Source organism: Amblyraja radiata, chromosome 1 (assembly GCF_010909765.2).
Source record: "Amblyraja radiata isolate CabotCenter1 chromosome 1, sAmbRad1.1.pri, whole genome shotgun sequence".
NCBI lineage: Eukaryota > Metazoa > Chordata > Chondrichthyes > Rajiformes > Rajidae > Amblyraja > Amblyraja radiata.
Genome location: NC_045956.1, coordinates 158,320,285 through 158,340,831, shown reverse-complemented (window position 1 = coordinate 158,340,831; position 20,547 = coordinate 158,320,285). Strand labels below are relative to the sequence as shown.

At 40.0% G+C, this 20,547-nt stretch overlaps 1 protein-coding gene across 1 annotated transcript; it reads right to left on the bottom strand.

Moving 5' to 3' along the window:
* Positions 1-1,826: 1,826 nt before the first annotated feature.
* mex3c (mex-3 RNA binding family member C) lies at positions 1,827-19,408 on the bottom strand. Its single transcript, XM_033033478.1, has 2 exons — positions 18,803-19,408; positions 1,827-7,993 (listed from the first exon to the last, which is right to left on the bottom strand). Exons 1-2 carry the CDS (start codon positions 19,233-19,235, stop codon positions 6,717-6,719), a joined length of 1,710 nt encoding a protein of 569 aa, XP_032889369.1. The 5' UTR covers positions 19,236-19,408; the 3' UTR covers positions 1,827-6,716.
* Between the last annotated feature and the right edge of the window lie 1,139 nt (positions 19,409-20,547).

Genomic DNA, 20,547 nt, shown 5'->3' with positions numbered 1-20,547 from the left:
AGAATATAAAATTATGAGACTGATATGGTATACAGTTGGAACCATTTTCCCGAGCAGGAACTGTAGAAGATTAAAGGGCATACTTTAAGATGCGTGTGGCAAGATTTCATATATGTAGACAGTGGTTATCACCCGGAGCATGCTGCGGGCAGGTATCAGTGGTGTTTAAAAGCCTTTTGGATATGCATATATACGCAGGGAATGGAGGGATATGAATTATGTGCAGGCAGATCAGTTGGTCTTGGCTTCATTTTCGGCAGACATTGTGGACCAAAGGCCAGTTCTTGTCACAGGAGTGAAATGAGAGCGTGGCCAAGGTGGTGTGGGTCCTCAACGATCCACTTTGATGGTATGGAGTTCATTGTCTGCGATGAACCGGGCAGTGTCCACCACTTTATGTGAGCTGAATGCACTCTTTTACCATGGGCAGGCAAATCAAGAACCAAAGGACATGGATTTAAGGTGAGGGGGAAAATAATTAAAAAGAACCAGAGGGACAACATTTTCCACAGAGGGTAGCAGAATATGAAATGAGCTACCAGAAGAAGCAGTTGCGGCAAGTATCTTAACAGCATTTAAAGTCAAATACAGGTCTTCTTCTTCGTTATTGAATGGGTTCTGCCACCTCACACCTGAAAGTTGCCTTCATCCTTTGTTGGAGTGCCATTTGCAATTGTCCAAATTGCAAAATTCCTTAATATGGACACCTTTGTAAATATTTTCACATACATCCGTTAAAGCCCTTTGAGATTTGTCCAACTTATGTCCCAATATATAGGGCTTTATCCATTTTATTTGTATTAAACCCTGATTTTAATTCAAAATATCTGTAGCAGCTTCCTTCACTTTTAAATATGGAAGAAATGACACTCACAATATTTTCCATTTAACAAATTCTCTAATTCTGGAAATTGCAACTTACTAAATAAACCAACACCACTATGAATGGGATTCATTTTTGTTTGTTAATCTTTTGTCTGAAAGCATTTTTCATAATTAGTAAGGTTAACTTGCTTATATTAAAAACAAGAACAAAAAAATGTTGTCATAATTACATAACTGCAGGTGTATTTTTGGCACATATCAAAAAACAAGGAAAGCTAGTGGATAGTTGTTGCTTGCTTTATAAATGATCATCAGGATCAGAGAATATGACAGTCTTATCCCCTTGGATTGTAACCGGTGGATCATTGAATTTTCAGTTAAAGTACCCTTTTTGCCTCATTCTCATTTAAAATCTAACCAGCTTGGCTACGAATAAGATCCAGTAGTTAACTGTGTATTAACATTAGAAAGTATTAACAATGTATATAAATCAGTGGAATACAAGAGGATAAAGACTCTCAATCTCATTTAGAATTAATGTTCCAATCATGATCAGATGGAGTTTATCAATACCATATTCTATATTTGGGGCAATGGTTTTCTTCTGTATATTATCTACATACTAGCTGCTGTCACAAGCTCAAGAACAATGGCTGCTGCGTACCCTTTTGCAAAGTTCTTAAATTTGCGACCAAGGTAAAAACAAAGCGATTATGCCATGAATTAGAACCTGCATCCTGTGTGTGCGCCATGTTTGCGTGCAGCAGGTCGTACAAAGAGCTGCTTACCGTTATGGCAAATCGTATTAAATGGCAAATCGTATTAAAAAGGCACTATGCCTTACTCTACTTTGTGTGCTTGGCTTTCATATGACACTAATTTAGAAACCTAGCTTTTGTTAACTCTCCAGCTAAGCACTGGCAGCCCAATTCTCAAGTCTTCATTATACTGCATTCAACTCAAAAGATAATCAGTCAAACATTAAAAAGAAGACAAATCAGTTTTAATGGAAACCATCTTTATTAAGTAACTTTTAATATCAGAAAAATAAAACTCTTATAATTCTCTTTACAGCAAATATATATCAGTGCTTTGGCCACATTAAGTTAAAGGCCCTTTATCATAAAATATATGGTTTTAAACTTTACTCAATAAATTGAATTTGTATCCCTATCACTTCCCTACATATACATAACAAACAGTGTAGTAAAATTAGCAAATACTAAACTCTATTGGTATGTTTTTGCCATTCTTGAATTGTATTTTTTTCTGAACTAGAAATAATACAGAAATGTTATTTCCTTGGCTTTTTCCAATTGTAGTGTATAATGCAGCTTAAAGTTTACCAATACAAAATACATGCTTAGCGAACATTTGTTCAATACCTATTCCAAGATGGCAACTAGTGTTAATTTTAATACTGACATCAACTAGTCTACAAGCAAAAAATTAGCAGTGAAGTTATGCATTACATCATAAATGCCATCAAGGCAATTTTCATACTGAAAAATCTTGAAATAAAAACCTTTATTTTTGTAAACTTTGAATACGAAATGTAACTTCAAGTGGAAATAAAAATAAAATTGTATATCTACTAGATGGATATATATTTACAAGTACTGAAGTTAAACTTGCCCTTGAGTGGAGAACGAAACTGCAGTTGTATTTTGACAAAATAATGTTCTTGTATGGCAGTAGGACAAATAAATCTACTGGACTCATTTTCCTTTTAAAATATTTTCTGCATCACCATTTTCTAACCATTTCTCGTAAGAGGAGGTTGCCCGTTTGCCAGGGTCCAGATGCATATGTCCACTTACCCAAATAGCTATCAACTGTGGGAGAGCTGTCACAAAGAGCATTAGACAAGCGTTCAATTGCAGAGAATTCTTGATTACACGTTGTAATTTGTCAAATTTCACTGAACATGGGATGTGAATCTGGCATCAAGATCAACACAAAACTGATCTGGACCGTCTGCTCCATGTGCCATCACAAAATTGGTGAGTAAGCTATTAAACTTCAGGTTTTTCTTCTTCTACATTATTAAGCATACAAGGATCAATTGATTTAAAGTCAGATTAATTTGAGTGATTTGTTATCCCTGCCCTAATTTTCCTTTTGTTACTGTGCATTCGGCTCCAGTGATTGGTAGGAAAAGTTACCCTACTAACCACTCACAGTAGAGGTACACATCACTTCCATTTTGCATTTAAACTACTTGCCTAGTTCCCACATGGAAGCTCCTCTAACATATAGTGAATGAACAATTCTGGGGCAACTTGCAAACCTCTGATTAGGACTTAAGCACCAGGCCACAAAATTCATAACAGCTTAATATTTCCAAGTAATCTTCAATTAGTTTAGCACTAGAAACTAAGCTTGTCGCTTGTCAACTTATAACAAAAAATCTGAATGTTGTTGGTTGAGAATACAATCTTGCTTTTGTTAGATGGAGTTAACAGACTCATACCTCCAGCTAACTATTCCATGGGACAAATCTGTTATTAATAATCCGCAGCAGATTCTTAAATCAAGAATACTGCCAGATGTATGGATCATAACAAACCTCAAATTTCTATTTTGTTGGGAGGGAAGAGGAATTTGCTAGAAACCTGGTCACAAAAAATGTGCACCCATTGGCAAACTATATTTAACATCACAAGGAGTTTTGAAAGATATTTGCATTGTCTATACAAGGCCAAAGTGGGAAAGCAAGCATGCAGTTCACTTTAGGTACACACTACCTGTTTTAAAAGTCATTATATCGCCCTCAAATAGTAAATATAAATTACAGTAGTTATAGAATCTTAGGGCCATATTGTAACAGAAGGAAAAAAAATAAATGAGGGAAAGCCTGGAATGCTGCAAAATTACCACAATGCCGAATTACTGCTGCAAGCAGCTCAGAGTTCAGTGGAAAAAAATTATTGGGACTTCTGGTATAGACAGAAGTTCTGGAGTTTTAAAACTCGCAATCTTCTATCTCTTTATACAGCTTCCCTTAAACAGATTAAGATTTGAAAAAAGTATTGATTTTCATGGTGATACTACTTCAACAGTTATGAATATTTGATGATACCATGGAATTTTCCAGAGATATTTAGAAAAGCAATGAGCCTCATTTTGTTTATTGCAAGTTGGGCAACAAACTATTTCTCCCATGTATTCCCAGTTAAAATGGACATTGACCATAACTCCACATGCAAAATGTATCAGTCAATCTTGGGATTTATCAGTTGGATGCTAAATAAATGTTTAGTAAATGTTTCGTCTCAATGAAATTCACAAGTGGGAAATTTCAGCAATCGTGACACCAGAGAGGTGCCCGTACATAAAGAGGCTGTCAGAAAAGAAAAATCAGGCTGGTTGCAAACCAATTATGTAGATCACTGTGCTATTGTCTCCAAAAAATATATGGGACAGTGATTTTCCAACAAATTGATAGTTTACATATATTTACAGAAAAAATAAAATTGGAAAAATCACTGGTTTGTCTCAAATTTCATCAGTCTACAAAAAAGAGCTGCAATTGAAATCATGCAATACCCCCCAAATCATTAAAATACGTGAAGATGTGTGGCTCAATTCATGGGTGACACTTTGGTCCTGTTAATACCTTTCACCGGCATCTTTGTAATCATAATAGGTAGGTACATGTATATCCAAACCAAAACAATTTCAGCAGTTATCTAACTCCAGAATCAGCAATTAACTTATCAACATGAAAAATGTGAAAATAAAGTTTCCCAGTCATTATAAAGGGCTCACACAAAGAAAATCATGTACTGTTATATGATAAAAACAGCTTGGCCAAATTGTAATGAACACAAATTGGTCCAATTAACCAGCCCATCCCCCCCTTGGTCGAGCTACTTTGCAACAGGCTGTGTTTTAATCATTGTATTCTAAGCTATCTAAGACAAAATATAGGAAGCTCAGACCTCCAGATTTCCTGAACAGTTGTGTCAACTTAAGCTCTTGGGTAACATGGCTCAATTTTGGTAGTGAATGGTGTGGCCTCTAAAATTAGGGAGCATGAATAAAATCTGCAAACAATAAATCACATATCCCACCAAAGTAGTTGGTTCCTTAAAACAAGAAAATTCTGAAGTGTTGCAAGATGGGCATGTGGGTCAAATGTGGTATATTGGATAATTGCACTATCGTTTGGATCCTCGTCCTTTGTTTGTTACCGGTCCTGGTTCAACGATGAGAGTCACCGAGAGCTTCCCCTCAAAAGAAGTTTCCAATACAATTTGGAAATAAATTATCATTCCTTCTTAAGAGTTCAAATGCCAGAACACTCAAACAGGATTGTTGTAATATCTTTTTGCTGAAGGGTTGCAGTTCAAGATTACTCCCTGCCAATTTCGAAGGGCATTAAGAGCCTTACTAGTGATGCTTACATTCCTTAAATAATGAAAATAGTTTTGAACAGCTTATGAAACATCAGGGAAGGAAAGTGGTTATTGCTCAATGTTGGCTAGTTTAGATATGCAAAAAAAAAAATTAGAGAAAATAAACCATGGGGCTCAGAGGATGTATGATATTATTGGAGTCGTCTGCAGATTCATGGTTGGATCTGAAGTTTGGTCACTGCTGGATTGATGATTACAAGATTACTGCAGGTTTTAACATTTTCAACAGTGAGGATTTGCAGGTTTTAACATTTTCAATAGTGAGGATTTACAGCTCTTTCGGGAGTAACAGGACTATTCATAATCCATCACTCAACTGTTCGTTAGCCAAGTACTTCCCCACAAAGAATGAACTAAACAACTCCAGATATCTCACTCTGGGGAGGAAAAAATAGAGACCATTGAACAATACTTGCCAACTGGCAAAATGATCAAAACCCAAGACCAGAGCTCTTCACATACAGTCACCACAACCAAATCTCACCCCTTTTGGGAAATAAACTGCTACTGCCCCCAGTCAGCCCAAATATTTTAGTATTTAATTCAAACTAACAGCAAACGTATTTGTGCATCGCTGATGTGGTCTGTCCTTTATTAAAGACCACAGTATGTGCAGGACACATACACTAATGGCTCAAAGTAGTCCTCAAATATAAACTGACTAATTACATTTTCTGGCAAACAGTATTCAACATTTTTAAAATGTTAATTAAATTATATTTGAGTGTTTGACGCAAAATAGATAAACTACTGGCTACAATGAATCAATTGTCAGGTCTACCACCTCCACTGAACAATAAATCTTCAATTTTCCTCTGGATCCAACTAATTTGACTGCAGTTTCACATCCATCTTATTATCTCTACCTTTGGACCCCCCCTCCCCCCCACACTTCTTTAAAAAACCTATTCTACTCCTTTCTACAAATCCCTTGCCGCAATAGATTTCCACATGTTCATAGCCCTCTAATATCTTATCCAAGTTTAAACTACCAATTGGGAGAAGGAGAAAGTTGATAGATAACTGGCAGAGGGTTTCAAAACAATAAACAAAGTTTTCCCACCTAGACATTTTCAGTAGGAATAACTAGTCATAAAATAGCACTGAAATCAATTTTAGCAATGGTAGAGATCAGCTAACTTGGCAGAGAACTTTAACTAAACCTGCGGCTGTATAACCAGAATACACCCAAGTACAAGGGAAGTGGCAGAAATTAAAATACTACACTAAACACCTCAAGGACCATTTTCACATTGTTTAGAACATTTTCAAAGCGCGTTTATACTCAAGCTGGCCCATCTTGTGTTGTGATTCACAAAACGAGTTTGCCCATGAAAATTTACCCATAGTCTAATCCTACAAATCCAACTACATAACAGTCATGTTTAAGCATTAGGAAGTTTTCAGACAAGTACCAACATTTCCTCTCTCTCTCTCTCTCTCTCTCTCTCTCTCTTCCTTGCCCATTCATCACCCTGCCAACTGGTCCATTGAGTAGATGCGAATAGCCTGAGTAACAAGTGTGTTACACACTGGACACACTGGCTCCTCCTTATCGCAGATTCTATTGGCGCACTCCATGCAGAAATGGTTATGCCCACATGGCACCAGCGCGGCAATCACTTCACTTTCATAGCAGACTACACAATCACGCTTCCCCCGGGCCATTCCAGAGCCAGATGAGTCGGTGGGCGAACCGGATGTGGTGCTGCTGTCGGAGGAGGAGTAGTTTGTACCATTGGAGAAGGCAGAGATGTATACTGGAAGCCCAACTTGACTGGCCATGTTCAAGGGATCGCTGCAAGGCCTTCTGGCAAGATGGATCTCGATGTTCTCCATGAAGGTCGGTGATAGGCGAGGGGTAGTTGGTTGGCTATCATGGGTTATTGCACCAGTAGCCGATTCATTACTGATGCCGATAGGATTTCCCTGTTCAAATGGACACCAGATCACAGACTGAGGTGTGTTTGGAAGCTGGTCAAAAGCAGGAGATTCAAACCCTAAATCATCAGAACTCATGGTTGTAACAGACTCTCCAAACCAGAAACCACCCGCACTGAATGGACTTGTTGGACTGAAGTCAGCGACCTGGTTATTTCCAAAATAGGAATCGGTTGAACCACTACCAAGAGAGCTTGAGCTGTCATTTCTATAGCTGGAGAGAAGTTTATTGCGGGTAGATGGAACGGAGTTCATCTTCCCCCACGTGGACTCAAAGCCGTTGTTATCAAAACTCACATCTGTGCCATTTGAGTGAAAGTCATTTTCTTCATTGATTTCAATGTAATTGCCAGTACGAACAGCAATGTGTGCTTCTATCTCTTCCCTGGCTCGATCAACATTTTCAGGCATGCCCGTCACTTCAAACACTGGCTCCTTGTCACGACTGGGAGTGACAATGTATGTATGGGTTTGCTGCTGAATACGTTTGATTGTGGCTCCCTTGGGGCCTACCACCAAACCCACCACACGGTAGGGCACACGTACCTGAATGGTGGTTTGCCCGGGCAGGTTTGGGGTACCAGGTACCGCAAGGCCAGGTATTCCAGACGGAGCCCCAGGTACTGCTCCATTTTTGTTTCGAGATGCTCGTATCATTGAGAAATGTTCCGCAGCTGAAATGATCTCCCTTTTTGCCATTGCCACATCTTCCTTTCTTCCAGTGACAACAAAAATGGGCTCTTCTCCTCTAACTGGAGTTTTGATGTACGTGTTGGTTTTTGCTCTCAATGCCTTGATTTTGCAACCTTTAAACAGGAAGGAATGGGAGTGGGGGAAACAGGAGGGAAAAGAAAGACAGAACATTAGTAAAGCACTTAAAAATGTTTTCATTTGCATCACAAATATGAGCTTTCAATTATTCCTGTTATTCTACAACTTAAATCACCAAGAGACTTCCAGATGTGCTCATAGTTTAATTGACATTGTAAACCATGAGAAATCATTTCAAGTACGAAGAATCACTTCAAACCAACACACTTTATCAAGACACAATAGGTCTAAAGAAGATTCCAGAGATGCTGCCTGTCCAGCTGAGTTACTCCAGCATTTTGTGTCTATCTTTGGTTTTAACCTGCATCTGCAGATCCTTCCTACACAGAATTTATCAACATGTCACAGGCCACAGTCTTAGAATAAAGGGGAAGCTATTTAAGACTGAGGTGAGAAAAAACTTTTTCATCCAGAGAGTTGTGAATTTGTGGAATTCCCTGACACAGAGGGCAGTGGAGGCCAAATTACTGGATGGATTTAAGAGATAGTTAGATAGAGCTCTAAGGGCTAGTGGAATCAAGGGATATGGGGAGAAGGCAGGCACGGGTTATTGATTGGGGACGACCAGCCATGATCACAATGAATGGCGGTGCTGGCTCGAAGGGCCGAAAGGTCTCTTCCTGCACCTATTTTCTATGTTGAAGGATTAAAAATGTTTCATGAATCGGATAGAGAGAAAATGAACCATGTACATCCAAAAATAAAAAAAGGCTGTAACTGGAGTATGATACAAAGTTCTGGCAAATGTAAATGTTCACATTTATTGTTAATATGTAAAAAGGTTCGAGCAAAATATAAATAATAATAATTTTACAGCATATTCAGTAAAAAGCTAAAATTATGCTAAAATGTCAACAAAATTATGTGCAAGATAAAATACGTTTGATTGTGGCTCCCTTGCAGCCTTCCAGAAAGATTCAAATCAAGGACTCAAAGGTTTAAATTTCAGAACAACAAGCAAAAATAAAGAGGATACGTGGAGCCCAAGGTAAAATCTCTGCATAACAGAATAGGGTCCCAATTTACAAATAATATTGCAAAACAATAACCTGATTAAAAATGGCAAGACATACACACTTATGTAGTCAAGTGTACGACATTTCAAACAGATTGTTTTAAACCATGTTATCTCGATGTCCAAAAAAAGATTGCTATTGTTGATAAAGTTTCTACTACAAAAGTAATAGTTATGAACTATCACGATGATTTAATACAATGATTGGAATTGTTAAGAAATGATATGAAGGCTGCGAAACTGTAATTAATAAGGGAGGAACAATTTTGGGTGCATGGCCAACGAGCAAATTGGTCTCTTTATTTTTAAAATAACCAAAATCATACTTAATACAATTGTCAAAATGTAAAGATAACAAGGTAGATGATTATATCAAAGGTTCTGCAAAATCGTGTTTCCTTGATAGATATGGAGGGTGGGTGGGGATGATGGTTGAGGAAGGAGACAAATAATTCTATATTCAAACAAAATAAAAATCCCCCATTTTCACAAAATAGCCACACATATATTCCATGAATAGTTTAAATTTATATTTGAAAGGTGAACCAAAATGGCCTTTGCAGTATATGTCAGTAGAAACGACTAACAAAGCTAGCAAATGCTAAAATGACTAGATAAATCCAGAAACAATTACATCATATTGAAATGTGCACTGGTTACATCACACTTGGATCTCTGGAAGGAATTCAAAGAGCAGAATTTGTGTTAGAGACAATTAGAAATGCTTTACTTTCTGCATTCTTTCTTCATGTTCAAGGAGACCAAAGTGAATGACTTAAGGGGCTGTCCTACTGCGGCCACCTAATTGGCGAGTTTAGGAGAGTTTGAAAAAGTGTCATGTTGAAGACCTCTTTCGACTATGTTGAAGACTAGCTTCGGGAAAATTGGACACCGAATAGTGGAGAATAAAGACAACCTCCTTCGACTATGTTGAAGACTATCTACGACTACCTTCGACTACCCTCAACTACCTACGAATAACATGCCGACCTACCTCGACTAAACCCACGAGTAAAAAATATATAGATTTTTTTTTAATGGGGACCTTTTCTTTACTCGTGGGCATTTCTCAGCATGTTGAAAAATACGCCAAGACCTAGATGAGGCCTCGAGTACGCGGGGACTACTCTCGAGCATGGAGGAGAGTTACAAAGACCTCCTAGGACCTCGTGTCGACAATGCTGTGAGTATGAGTTGAGAGCAAACTCTTCTTAACTCGCCAATTAGGTCACCGCAGTGGGATAGCCTCTTTAGATGGAGGCATTGAAGATATAGTTGGTGTATTTCCCAATGACTCAAAACCAGGTAAGAGGGCAAGTGTGAAGAGAGTAACGAAAAACTACAAAGGAATATAGATAAGGAAATAAAATGAGAAAAACATGAAGCTGTCTGTTTTGGTAGGAGAAATAAAAAACATTAATAAATAAGAGATTGCAGAGGTCCAAGATACAAAGGCATCTGGTTGTCCCAGTACATGATTTGCAAAATGCTGATGAATGGGGATGGCCAAAAATTGGGCAACCAAAAAACACTCTACAAGGGAACTGAATATAAAAGTAGGGAAATAATACTTCAGCACTACAGAACACTTGCAATGCTGTGTACAGTATTGGTCTGCTTATTCAGGGAAGGCTTTTCATATGTTAGAAGCCGTTATGACAACATTTATTAGACTATTAACTTGAAGGAACAGACCATCAGAAAAAAAGATGTTTAGGTAGTGCAAGAAGTAACTTGAATGTGCAAGAAGTAGCTTGAATGAAAATTTAGTTGGACAATTCAGGGATGAGTATGGTGAACTTCTAGAGCACGTTAATATTAAGAAGGCTGATACGTTAAATCATCAGAAAATGATTAGCCAACAGAAAAGTAAACAAATCCTCATGTCGTGATAAAATGTATCCCAGGCTACGATGGGAAGGCAAGATTGCTGGGTCCCACAACAGTTTTTGTCACATCTTCACCGGCCAAAGAAGAGGTTCCAGGCAACTGGAGGACAGCAAATATGGTATCTTTATTCAAGGGCAGGTGGGCACCATTACAGGCATTGACCATAATTGATAAGGAAGTTATTGGATAGATTAATCTACACAGAGATTAATCAAAGCTAACCAGCATGGATTTATGCTCCTGATAGGGCCACCCATGGCGGTAAGGTCGAGGGGGAGGTCTCTGATAAAGAGCAATCCAACCAAGACCTCAACGGTGAAACAGGCGGAGGATGATGACACACTTTAGTAGAGCGTCACAACGGCTGGGAAAGCAGATGAAGGCTGCAGCAGAAAAGGGTCTCCGGTCATCTTGGACTCCATGCCACTGGATCCCGAGCCAGATCTGTCAAGAACCGTGTGGTCTGTGCACCACTGTTAAACAAAGTCACGCACAGGCGTCCTCCATATAGGGAATCCACCCATATAGGGATTAAGTCCTATGGCGATCAGCAAGTGGCGACTGAGGCAGGATTGTGCGATCTGGAAGCCCCTAGTCATGAGCTGGCCAATCAGGCAGTGGTTGCTAGATTCAGTCTGGACTATTGCCCATGAAACAACATCAACAAAATCTTAACCAGATCAGCTGTGCAAATACTGTAAATAGGAGAAGAGGTCAAAAAGATGGGCACAGCATGATGAACTCATCACTTCACTTGTCAAAGATTTTGCACCGTTTACAAGGCACAAATCAGGAGGGTGATGGAATACTCTCCAATTGTTTGGGTCCATGAAGTTGGACTCAATCGACAACAAACTTGACCGGCCTGCAAGTTAACATTTATTGCTCTAATATGCATAATATATAAATGCACTGCCCTGCAACCGTTCAATTCCTTCGCCAGTAATTAAAAAAAACTCATGATCTTTACCACTACGGCAGACAACAGTAATGGATGCACAGAAATGTAATCAGCTAGAAATTTCCCATTATCTTAATTTGGAAGTACAATTGCCCATTTCTTCAAGTTCAAGTGAATTTATTGTCATGTGTCCCTGATAGGACAATGAAATTCTTGCTTTGCTTTGCTTCAGCACAACAGAACATAGAAGGCATTGACTACAACAGATCAGTGTGTCCATATACCATTATATAAATATATACACACATGAATAAATAAACAGATAAAGTGCAAATAACAGATAATGGGCTATTAATGTTCAGAGTTTTGTCCGAGCCAAGTTTAATAGCCTGATGGCTGTGGGGAAGTAGCTATTCCTGAACCTGGTCATTGCAGTCTTCAGGCTCCTGTACCTTCTACCTGAAGGGAGCAGGGAGATGAGTGTGTGGCCAGGATGGTGTGGGTCTTTGATGATACTGCCAGCCTTTTTGAGGCAGCGACTGCGATAGATCCCCTCGATGGAAGGGAGGTCAGAGCCGATGATGGACTGGGCAGTGTTTACTACATTTGTAGTCTTTTCCTCTCCAGGGCGCTCAAGTTGCCGAACCAAGCCACGATGCAACCGGTCAGCATGCTCTCTACTGTGCACTGGTAGAGGTTAGAGAGCGTCCTTTTTGACAAACCGACTCTCCGTAATTTTCTCAGGAAGTAGAGGCGCTGATGTGCTTTCTTAATAATTGCATCAGTTTTCTCGAACCAGGAAAGATCTTCAGAGATGTGCACGCCCAGGAATTTGAAGCTCTTGACCCTTTCAACCATCGACCCGTTGATATAAATGGGACTGTGGGTCCCCATCCTACTCCTTCCAAAGTCCACAAAGTTACTTGGTTTTGGTGGTGTTGAGGGCCAGGTGGTTATTGTGTTGGCACCATATGGACAGTTGCTCGATCTTTCTTCTATACTCTGACTCATCCCCATCAGTGATACGTCCCACAACAGTGGTATCGTCAGCGAACTTGATGATGGAGTTCGCACTATGACCAGCTACACAGTCATGAGTATAGAGTGAGTACAGCAAGGGGCTGAGCACACAGCCTTGAGGTGCTCCCGTGCTGACTGTTATCGAGTCTGACACATTTCCACCAATATAAACAGACTGTGGTCTGAGAATGAGTAAGTCGAGGATCCAATTGCAGAGGGATGCGCAGAGACCTAGTTCTGCGAGTTTGGTGACCAGCTTGTAGGGGATGATTGTATTAAATGCCGAGCTGTAATCAATGAATAACAGCCTGACATATGAGTTTTTGTTGTCCGAGTGGCGAAGAGCGGAGTGCCAGCGAGATCGCATCCACCGTTGATCTGTTGTGGCGGTAAGCGAACTGCAGTGGGTCCAGATTTTTGTTGAGGTAGTTGATTTGCGCCATGATCAACCTCTCAAAGCACTTCATCACCACAGGCGTTAGTGCCACAGGTCGATAGTCATTGAGGCACGTCACCTTACTCTTCTCGGGCACTGCTGCTTTGTCCAATTTCTGGAACTTGACACGCAGCAGCAAATTTAGAGCACCTTCAGCGGTAGAGCAAAACGATGTTTCACCAGCACGTTAAGGAAAATTAAGGCCATGCAATGAATACCGATGGTGCCGGTGACGTGCTCTCAACCTCATCCTTTAAGTGTGTTTAATAAAATTAAAAATCACATTTAACCAGCTTATTTCCATAATCCCTTCATCCTCTTATGCAACCTCATCTTTAATATTGTCATTTTTGCCTTGCCTTCTAATCCTGGAAGCAAGCCTAGCAATGCACCCTCCACCTCTAAAGTGGATTTCAAGCATCAACCATTGAGCTATTTCATTCTCATTTCAAATCATTAGGTGGTCCGATTTGACACACAATGGAGGAACAACCATTTCCTCAAAGTAAATCGAGAATTAAATAGTAACTCAAAAACTCCAACCACAGCCAAACCAGATGAAATCTTATTCTTCTTGCTCAGCCAGAGGTTCAAATCTCACATCTGACATCTGGAAGACTAGCAAAATCCAGCCCCCAGTCCCCGTCCAAACTAATTTTGTGAGCCATCTCCCACTGCATTTTGCAGCCTTAGCCAAAGCATGACCAGAAATATTATTATATACAGATTAGCATTGGGTTATCAAACTTTGTGAGCTCTGAGATTTGCAATGCTTTGATTTTAAAGATTTATCTTTGCTTTATAAATCCTTTCACTGAATTGCCCTACTATTGTACAAAATCCCTTGACGCACTGCAAACTACTACAGGAAACCAGGGACAAAATATACCAAAATGTTTTTTTGGAGAATGGAAGAAAGATTTTCTTGTCAGCTATAGCAGAGCTATTAAAACTTTAGAGCAATTTACTTCACATGTTAAAACATCAACATTACTTCACCACCCAATATTTATATCTTTGAGTTATATAATGAGATTTCCTAGCGGAGAGTAGTCCAAATATCCCACAAAGGGCAGGTCGCTGTTGAAAAAATAGTACACTTTTACAGATACCTTTTGCCTTAAATATTCTCTAGACACAAAGGCCACTTGCAATCATGGCAAAACAAGAAATTAAACTGAAATCTATTAACGGAGAGATATCACTCAAATGTAACGACTTATCCCAAGTGGAATTTCTGAGTCATTTTCAAATGGGCACCTTGGTTTATCAGGCTAAATGCCATCCGCCCTATTGTTACCAATTATTGTCGCAAGACGGTACTGAAAACTAAACCAAATTTTCAGTTCTTAATGTAGTAACCAGAATACCCGCTTTCTTAATTTAAGGCTGATCATTAAATTAAAAATATCACTGGATCATTTATATTCACATGGAATAGAGAGGGCCTTAGTTGAATTCCTCACTTAAACGACTAATTCACCACTTCCTTAATTCTGCACTGTTGCCAGTCTAGATTTGAGGTTATGTCTTGAATCTGTTAACTAAAGAGGGTATCAAGCCATGCCTGACACCTACAATTCAACAGATGAAGTAGCCCACATTGGTCATGCTTCAATCGAAGAGGAGACAAGCGACTAGAAAAAGAACAGCAACGAACAATTGAACTCCAAGAAAATATCCAAATACCCCAAATTGACAATTACCCACCTTAATAAGCTGCCATAAAGAAATAATGCTATCCGTGATAAAGTGTGAATTTGAAGGCAGCCCTTATAAATGATCAGCAGTTTGATACATTTTTGCAGCATAAAATAGAACAATCTCATCTCTTACTGTATGATGTCTGTTTGACATTTAAAGTCTAATTGTTTCACAATCACATGATCCTGGAATTTCCTAATGCCATCATAACATTGCACTACATGGAATGTCAGCTCAAATTTGGGTCAACCCTCAAGTGCAGGGAGGATAAGCACTAATACTGAAAGTGCCATTAAACCAAAAGCACCATCTGCTCCCATGGATGAATGCAAAACATCCCATACCATCTCTTTTGAGGACAAATGGGGTAGTATTTATCCCCCAAAATAACACCTTTACGAAAAAGTAGCTCTATTTGCAGGTGCTTGTTGTGTGCAAGTGGCTGCATATTCATGTATTACAAAATTGACATCGCTACTGCAATTTTAAATTATTTTGAGATATTTGAAAATTTTCATCCCTCATTTGTATTAGGAACACTGTACTCACACAACTGCTAAACAGATGACCCAAACACCCATTCAAAACAATCAGATTTAAATCCATTTATTTGGCATTCTAGAGAATGAATCCATGACCATCCAGATCTGTATAGCTAAAGTGCTGTTTCCTAACTAGTTGGATCTTCAATGATTTTGAAAAGCATTTTGCAGAACTATACTATCTTAATTACTAAAAATGAGAGCATGAAATAATCAGTTAACAATAATTTTTAGCACCACTGTGATTGATGATGTGCCTTTATCAAGCATGACATGCAATAGAAATAATTTTCACAACCTGACAATGTAACAAAAGTTCTCAACTAATCACGTACTTTTGAAGGGTTGTCAAAGAAACAGTAGCTAAAATCAAATAGAGCAAAGTCTTGCAATGTCAATTGGATAAATAGAAAAATGTAGATGATATTGGATTTAAAAAAAAATCTGAATGAAGAGATTTCTACTTTTAAGTGGAGGCATGGAATCTTTTAAATACACAAGACAATAGCACATTGTCTCACCCAATACAGGCAACCTATAGCAAAGCACACTCTCAAAGCAGCCCTTCGGGTAACCCTAACTTTGAGCTAGTGTTTCTGAAGTAGGACTTGAACTAATACTTCATAACTTATATACAACTAAAACTGAGATTTTTAGCTGTCCATCGTTTCATTGTCTTTACTAAAAAACACGTGTCATCAATAATGAAGAAATTGTGATCCAAGTAATAATTTTGACAAATTCACAAAGGCAATGCTTGGAAGCAATTCCTAATCGGAGAAATTATAATCTTCCACGTGGATTTAATAAATGCACCATAACAAGTGCCACCAATTATTTTTAAATACTTCCTCAAATAGTACATCATTCATTGCCAGGTTAGATACCAAAACAGAAGACAAAGCTCAAGTCAGACACAAGGCTCAAAGTTTAACATCGACACATTACATTAGTTCAGTTGGCAAACGGACCATGTGCTAGAAAATGCATATATTCTACTGGCCTACCACATATAAGAAATGCTGATAAGCATTTTGTTTACATATGCATAAAAAGGATACAGCAAGGAATCTCAATGAAGAGGTATTGTCCATTGTGCAGGTTGAAAATATTTAAACTATGATGACTCGGTCATTCCCACATTTAAATATTGAAAAATAGTGGGCATTGAAATTTTTTACGATGGGTGTTTTGGGTCATGTAGTCAAGAGTCAAGAGTGTTTTATTGTCATATGTCCCGGATGGGACAATGAAATTCTTACTTGCTGCAGCACAACAGAATAAAAAAAAGGTAATCTAATATGTGAATATGTAAACATAGTACATAACAGGGGAATAGAAAAAAACGAAAAAGTTCAATAAATAACAAATATTGTGCAATAATAAGTATTTTGCAGTTCAGAGCTTATTCGTGATTGTGTTTAATAGCCTGATGGCTGTCGGGAAGAAGCTGTTCCTGAACCTGGACTGGTGAAATGAGTTGGGTTCTTGTTGGGTTCCCCTGATTCTCAGTCAGAAGAAGGCCGAAACGTCAACTATTTATTTTCTCCAAAGATGCTGTCTGACCCACTGAGTTACTCCAGATTTTTGTGTCCAACACTTGTTATTATATATATATTTGTGTACAGCAAAATAATGGCTGTATACAATGTAAATACAGTTATCAAAATAAATAAAATAATACAGCCAAGTTATATTATATCTTCCCAACTTTGAAGAACAAAGAATCTGTCTGTTATCACACAAAACAGCATGGACATGTGAAACTAATTATGTTACTCATTCACTCTATCCATTTTAAAGGGCATTTTGTAGAATCTCAGAATTTCCTTGTTCTAGTTACAAACTAATTGTACCCCCAAAATAAATGGATACAAAGCAGGTTCGGAAATAGGAAAGACTCGTCTGAGATTTAAAAAATGCGGGGCACTAAGAACAATAGATACCAATTTTTTTTTACAGCTAAAATTAGGTGATCTTCAACTTCTCTACCATTTCCTAGCTCTTTTGCCATCTATCCTCACTCCTCTAGTATCCAGAAATCTAATTGATCTTTGTTTTGAATGCAATTGATGATTGAGGCGTCCCTATGTCCCACTCGGCAAAGAATACTATGACAGTTCTTTGTAGATTCGTTAGCCAGGGGAAATACCCTCCATACATGTGCTCTGATGACTCTTGTAAACATTTATACGTTTCAATGAGATTGATTCTTTTAAATCATGAATAGGTAGTTATTCTATTTAGAAGTTGACAAACTGGAAATGACCAAATTATTCCTAATATTTGTTTATATCCATTAACCAACTGTCAATCCATAATTTCATCAATCTCTTTCTTGGGACCACTTTGAAATCCAAACACAACCACGTCCATTGGTGTCCTCTTATCTACACTACTAGCTCCATCCTCATATATCTTCTAGACTGCTCAAATTTAACTTTCATAAATCCATGTTCACAATTAAATTATTGTTTAAATGTCATGTCACATGTTGAATTATAAATACAGAATGGTCTCAGACTCAACTACAAACGTCAAACTTAAATTGTCAAACAAGTTAACACTTTTATATACTTTAAAATCCAAAACAAAAAAAGCAAAATCGTCAAATTCTCAACTTTCCAAATTTCCAGAAGTGACTTCTAAAATATAGCTAATCTGGAAATAAATAATTAACCTAATATTTACGTTAATATTTCTAACAGTAATGTGTAATAGTAAAACTATAGAACTGTTAAGCACCTGACAAACAGAAAAACAAGAATCCCCGTAATGTTCCAAAAATTAAACTTTTCAGCGCTCTGCATTAAAATCGATCCTCAATTTAACAACGAATCTTCATTCGCTCTGAGAAACGAATGAGAAAAGAGGAAACGATGGAAAGAAGATGAAAATAATGAAACAAAGGAAGTAAGATGCTCCTTCCACCTCGCTAAAATCGACAGAAAACAACATGGGGATAGACAAAAGTGCTGGAGAAACTCAGCGGGTGAGGCAGCATCGATGGGGCGAAGGGAATAGGCAACGTTTCGGGCCGAAACCCTTCTTCAGACAAGTGTACGTAGAGAGGAAAGAGCGGATAATAGGATGATAGGGGGGGGAGAAGAGAAATGGAGAGTCAGATGGAGCGAGACAAAGAGTCGAGGCTGCGGGAGGGACAAAGATGGGGAAAGGGATGCACAACTAAGGGATGGGGCAGATATTCATCGTGTATATGAGCGCAAAGAGAGAGGCTCAAGCTCCTTCTTCCCTCGGCGGCCTCTACTCACTCACCCTGCCTGCCCACGATCTCGGCGACGTGCTCGGAACTGGGCACCGGCACACACTCGGTCATGTTGACGCTCTTCTTTCTGGGTTGCTGCTGCTGCTGCTGCTGGATCTGCTCGGCCTCGAACAGAGCCAGGACAGAGGAGACGAGGGGAAGGCCCGCTGGGCCGGCGGGGCACGGGCAAGGAGCCGCTCCTTGCGGGCTGCCCTGTAGGAGGAGCGGCCCGGCCACCGGACCTCCTCCACCTGCTACTGCGGCGGCGGCGGCGGCGGCTGCTGAAGGCGGCAGCGGCGGTGAAGGTGGACATTCGGCCTCCAGGCCCCGGCGAAGCTGAGCGTCTTCCAGGCCGAACACGGTGAGCTGCTCCATGGCGATGTGAAGCGGCCTGGAGTCGCCATCGTCCCGCTCCATGTCTGTAAACACTGTACTACTCGGCATTTTGTAACATTAACAGGACAAGATTATCATTAAATATTTTCCTCTTTAAATAATAAACCTCTTCTTTTCTAAAAAAATATTGTTTTTTCTTTCTATGAAAGCGCCAGCGCCCCTGAATGAATTCTTTTGTTCTTTTCACTCCATCGTCGGAAGGTCCATGGCCACGCCCCTTGTTGACGGGACGTCGGATCCCATTGGCTCTGCCCGGTTGTGATCCCGCCCCTTCCGCCCCAGCGCCGACTGACGTGCGTGGCCCAGCGGCGATTGGACGGCGGGGCCGTCAATCATCCCGACCCCGCCCACCGCGGCTCGCCGGGGCCGTCAATCATCTCGACCCCGCTCGCCGGGGCCGTCAATCATCCCGACCCCGCCCACCGCCGCTCGCCGGGGCGACGCGATGACGTCAGGTTTCAGCCGAAGGCTTCATGTCTTTTTTAAATTCAACGATTGTGGTCGTTGTCCGTCTCTTTCACATTTGCTCTCCTGAGCTGTGGGTCGATAAACAGACACTGTCGGAGTGAGGCCCAACTCAAATTGGAGGAACAGCACCTTGTATTTTGCTTGGGCAGCTTACACCCACCTCAGTGGCATGAATATTGACTTCTCTAACTTCAAGTAATCCTTGCTTCACCCTCTCTCTAACCTAGTTCTCCCACTACTTTCACTGTCCTCCTGATTCATGTTACCTTTTGTATGCCTCGTTATAAGCTTCTCCTCTGCCAACAATTAACCATTCTATTTCCTTTAACAGCGTCTGCTTTGACCCAAGCAGTCGTTCCAGGTGCGACAAAGGTTCACCTGTATCTCCTCCAACCTCATCTACTGCATCCGCTGCTCGAGATGTCAGCTGATTTACATCGGGGAGACTAAGCGGAGGTTGGGCGATCGTTTCGCCGAACACCTCCGCTCAGTCCGCAATAACCTACCTGAACTCCCGGTGGCTCAGCACTTCAACTCCCCCTCCCATTCCCAATCCGACCTCTCTGTCCTGGGTCTCCTCCATTGCCAGAGTGAGCAACAGCGGAAATTGGAGGAACAGCACCTCATATTCCGTCTGGGGACCTTGCGTCCGGATGGCATTAACATTGAATTCTCCCAATTTTGCTAGCCCTTGCTGTCTCCTCCCCTTCCTTAACCCTCTAGCTGTCTCCTCCCACCCTCCCATCCGCCCGCCCTCGGGCTCCTCCTCCTCCCCTTTTCCTTCCTTCTCCCCCCCACCCCCCATCAGTCTGAAGAAGGGTTTCGGCCCGAAACGTCGCCTATTTCCTTCGCTCCATAGATGCTGCTGCACCCGCTGAGTTTCTCCAGCAAT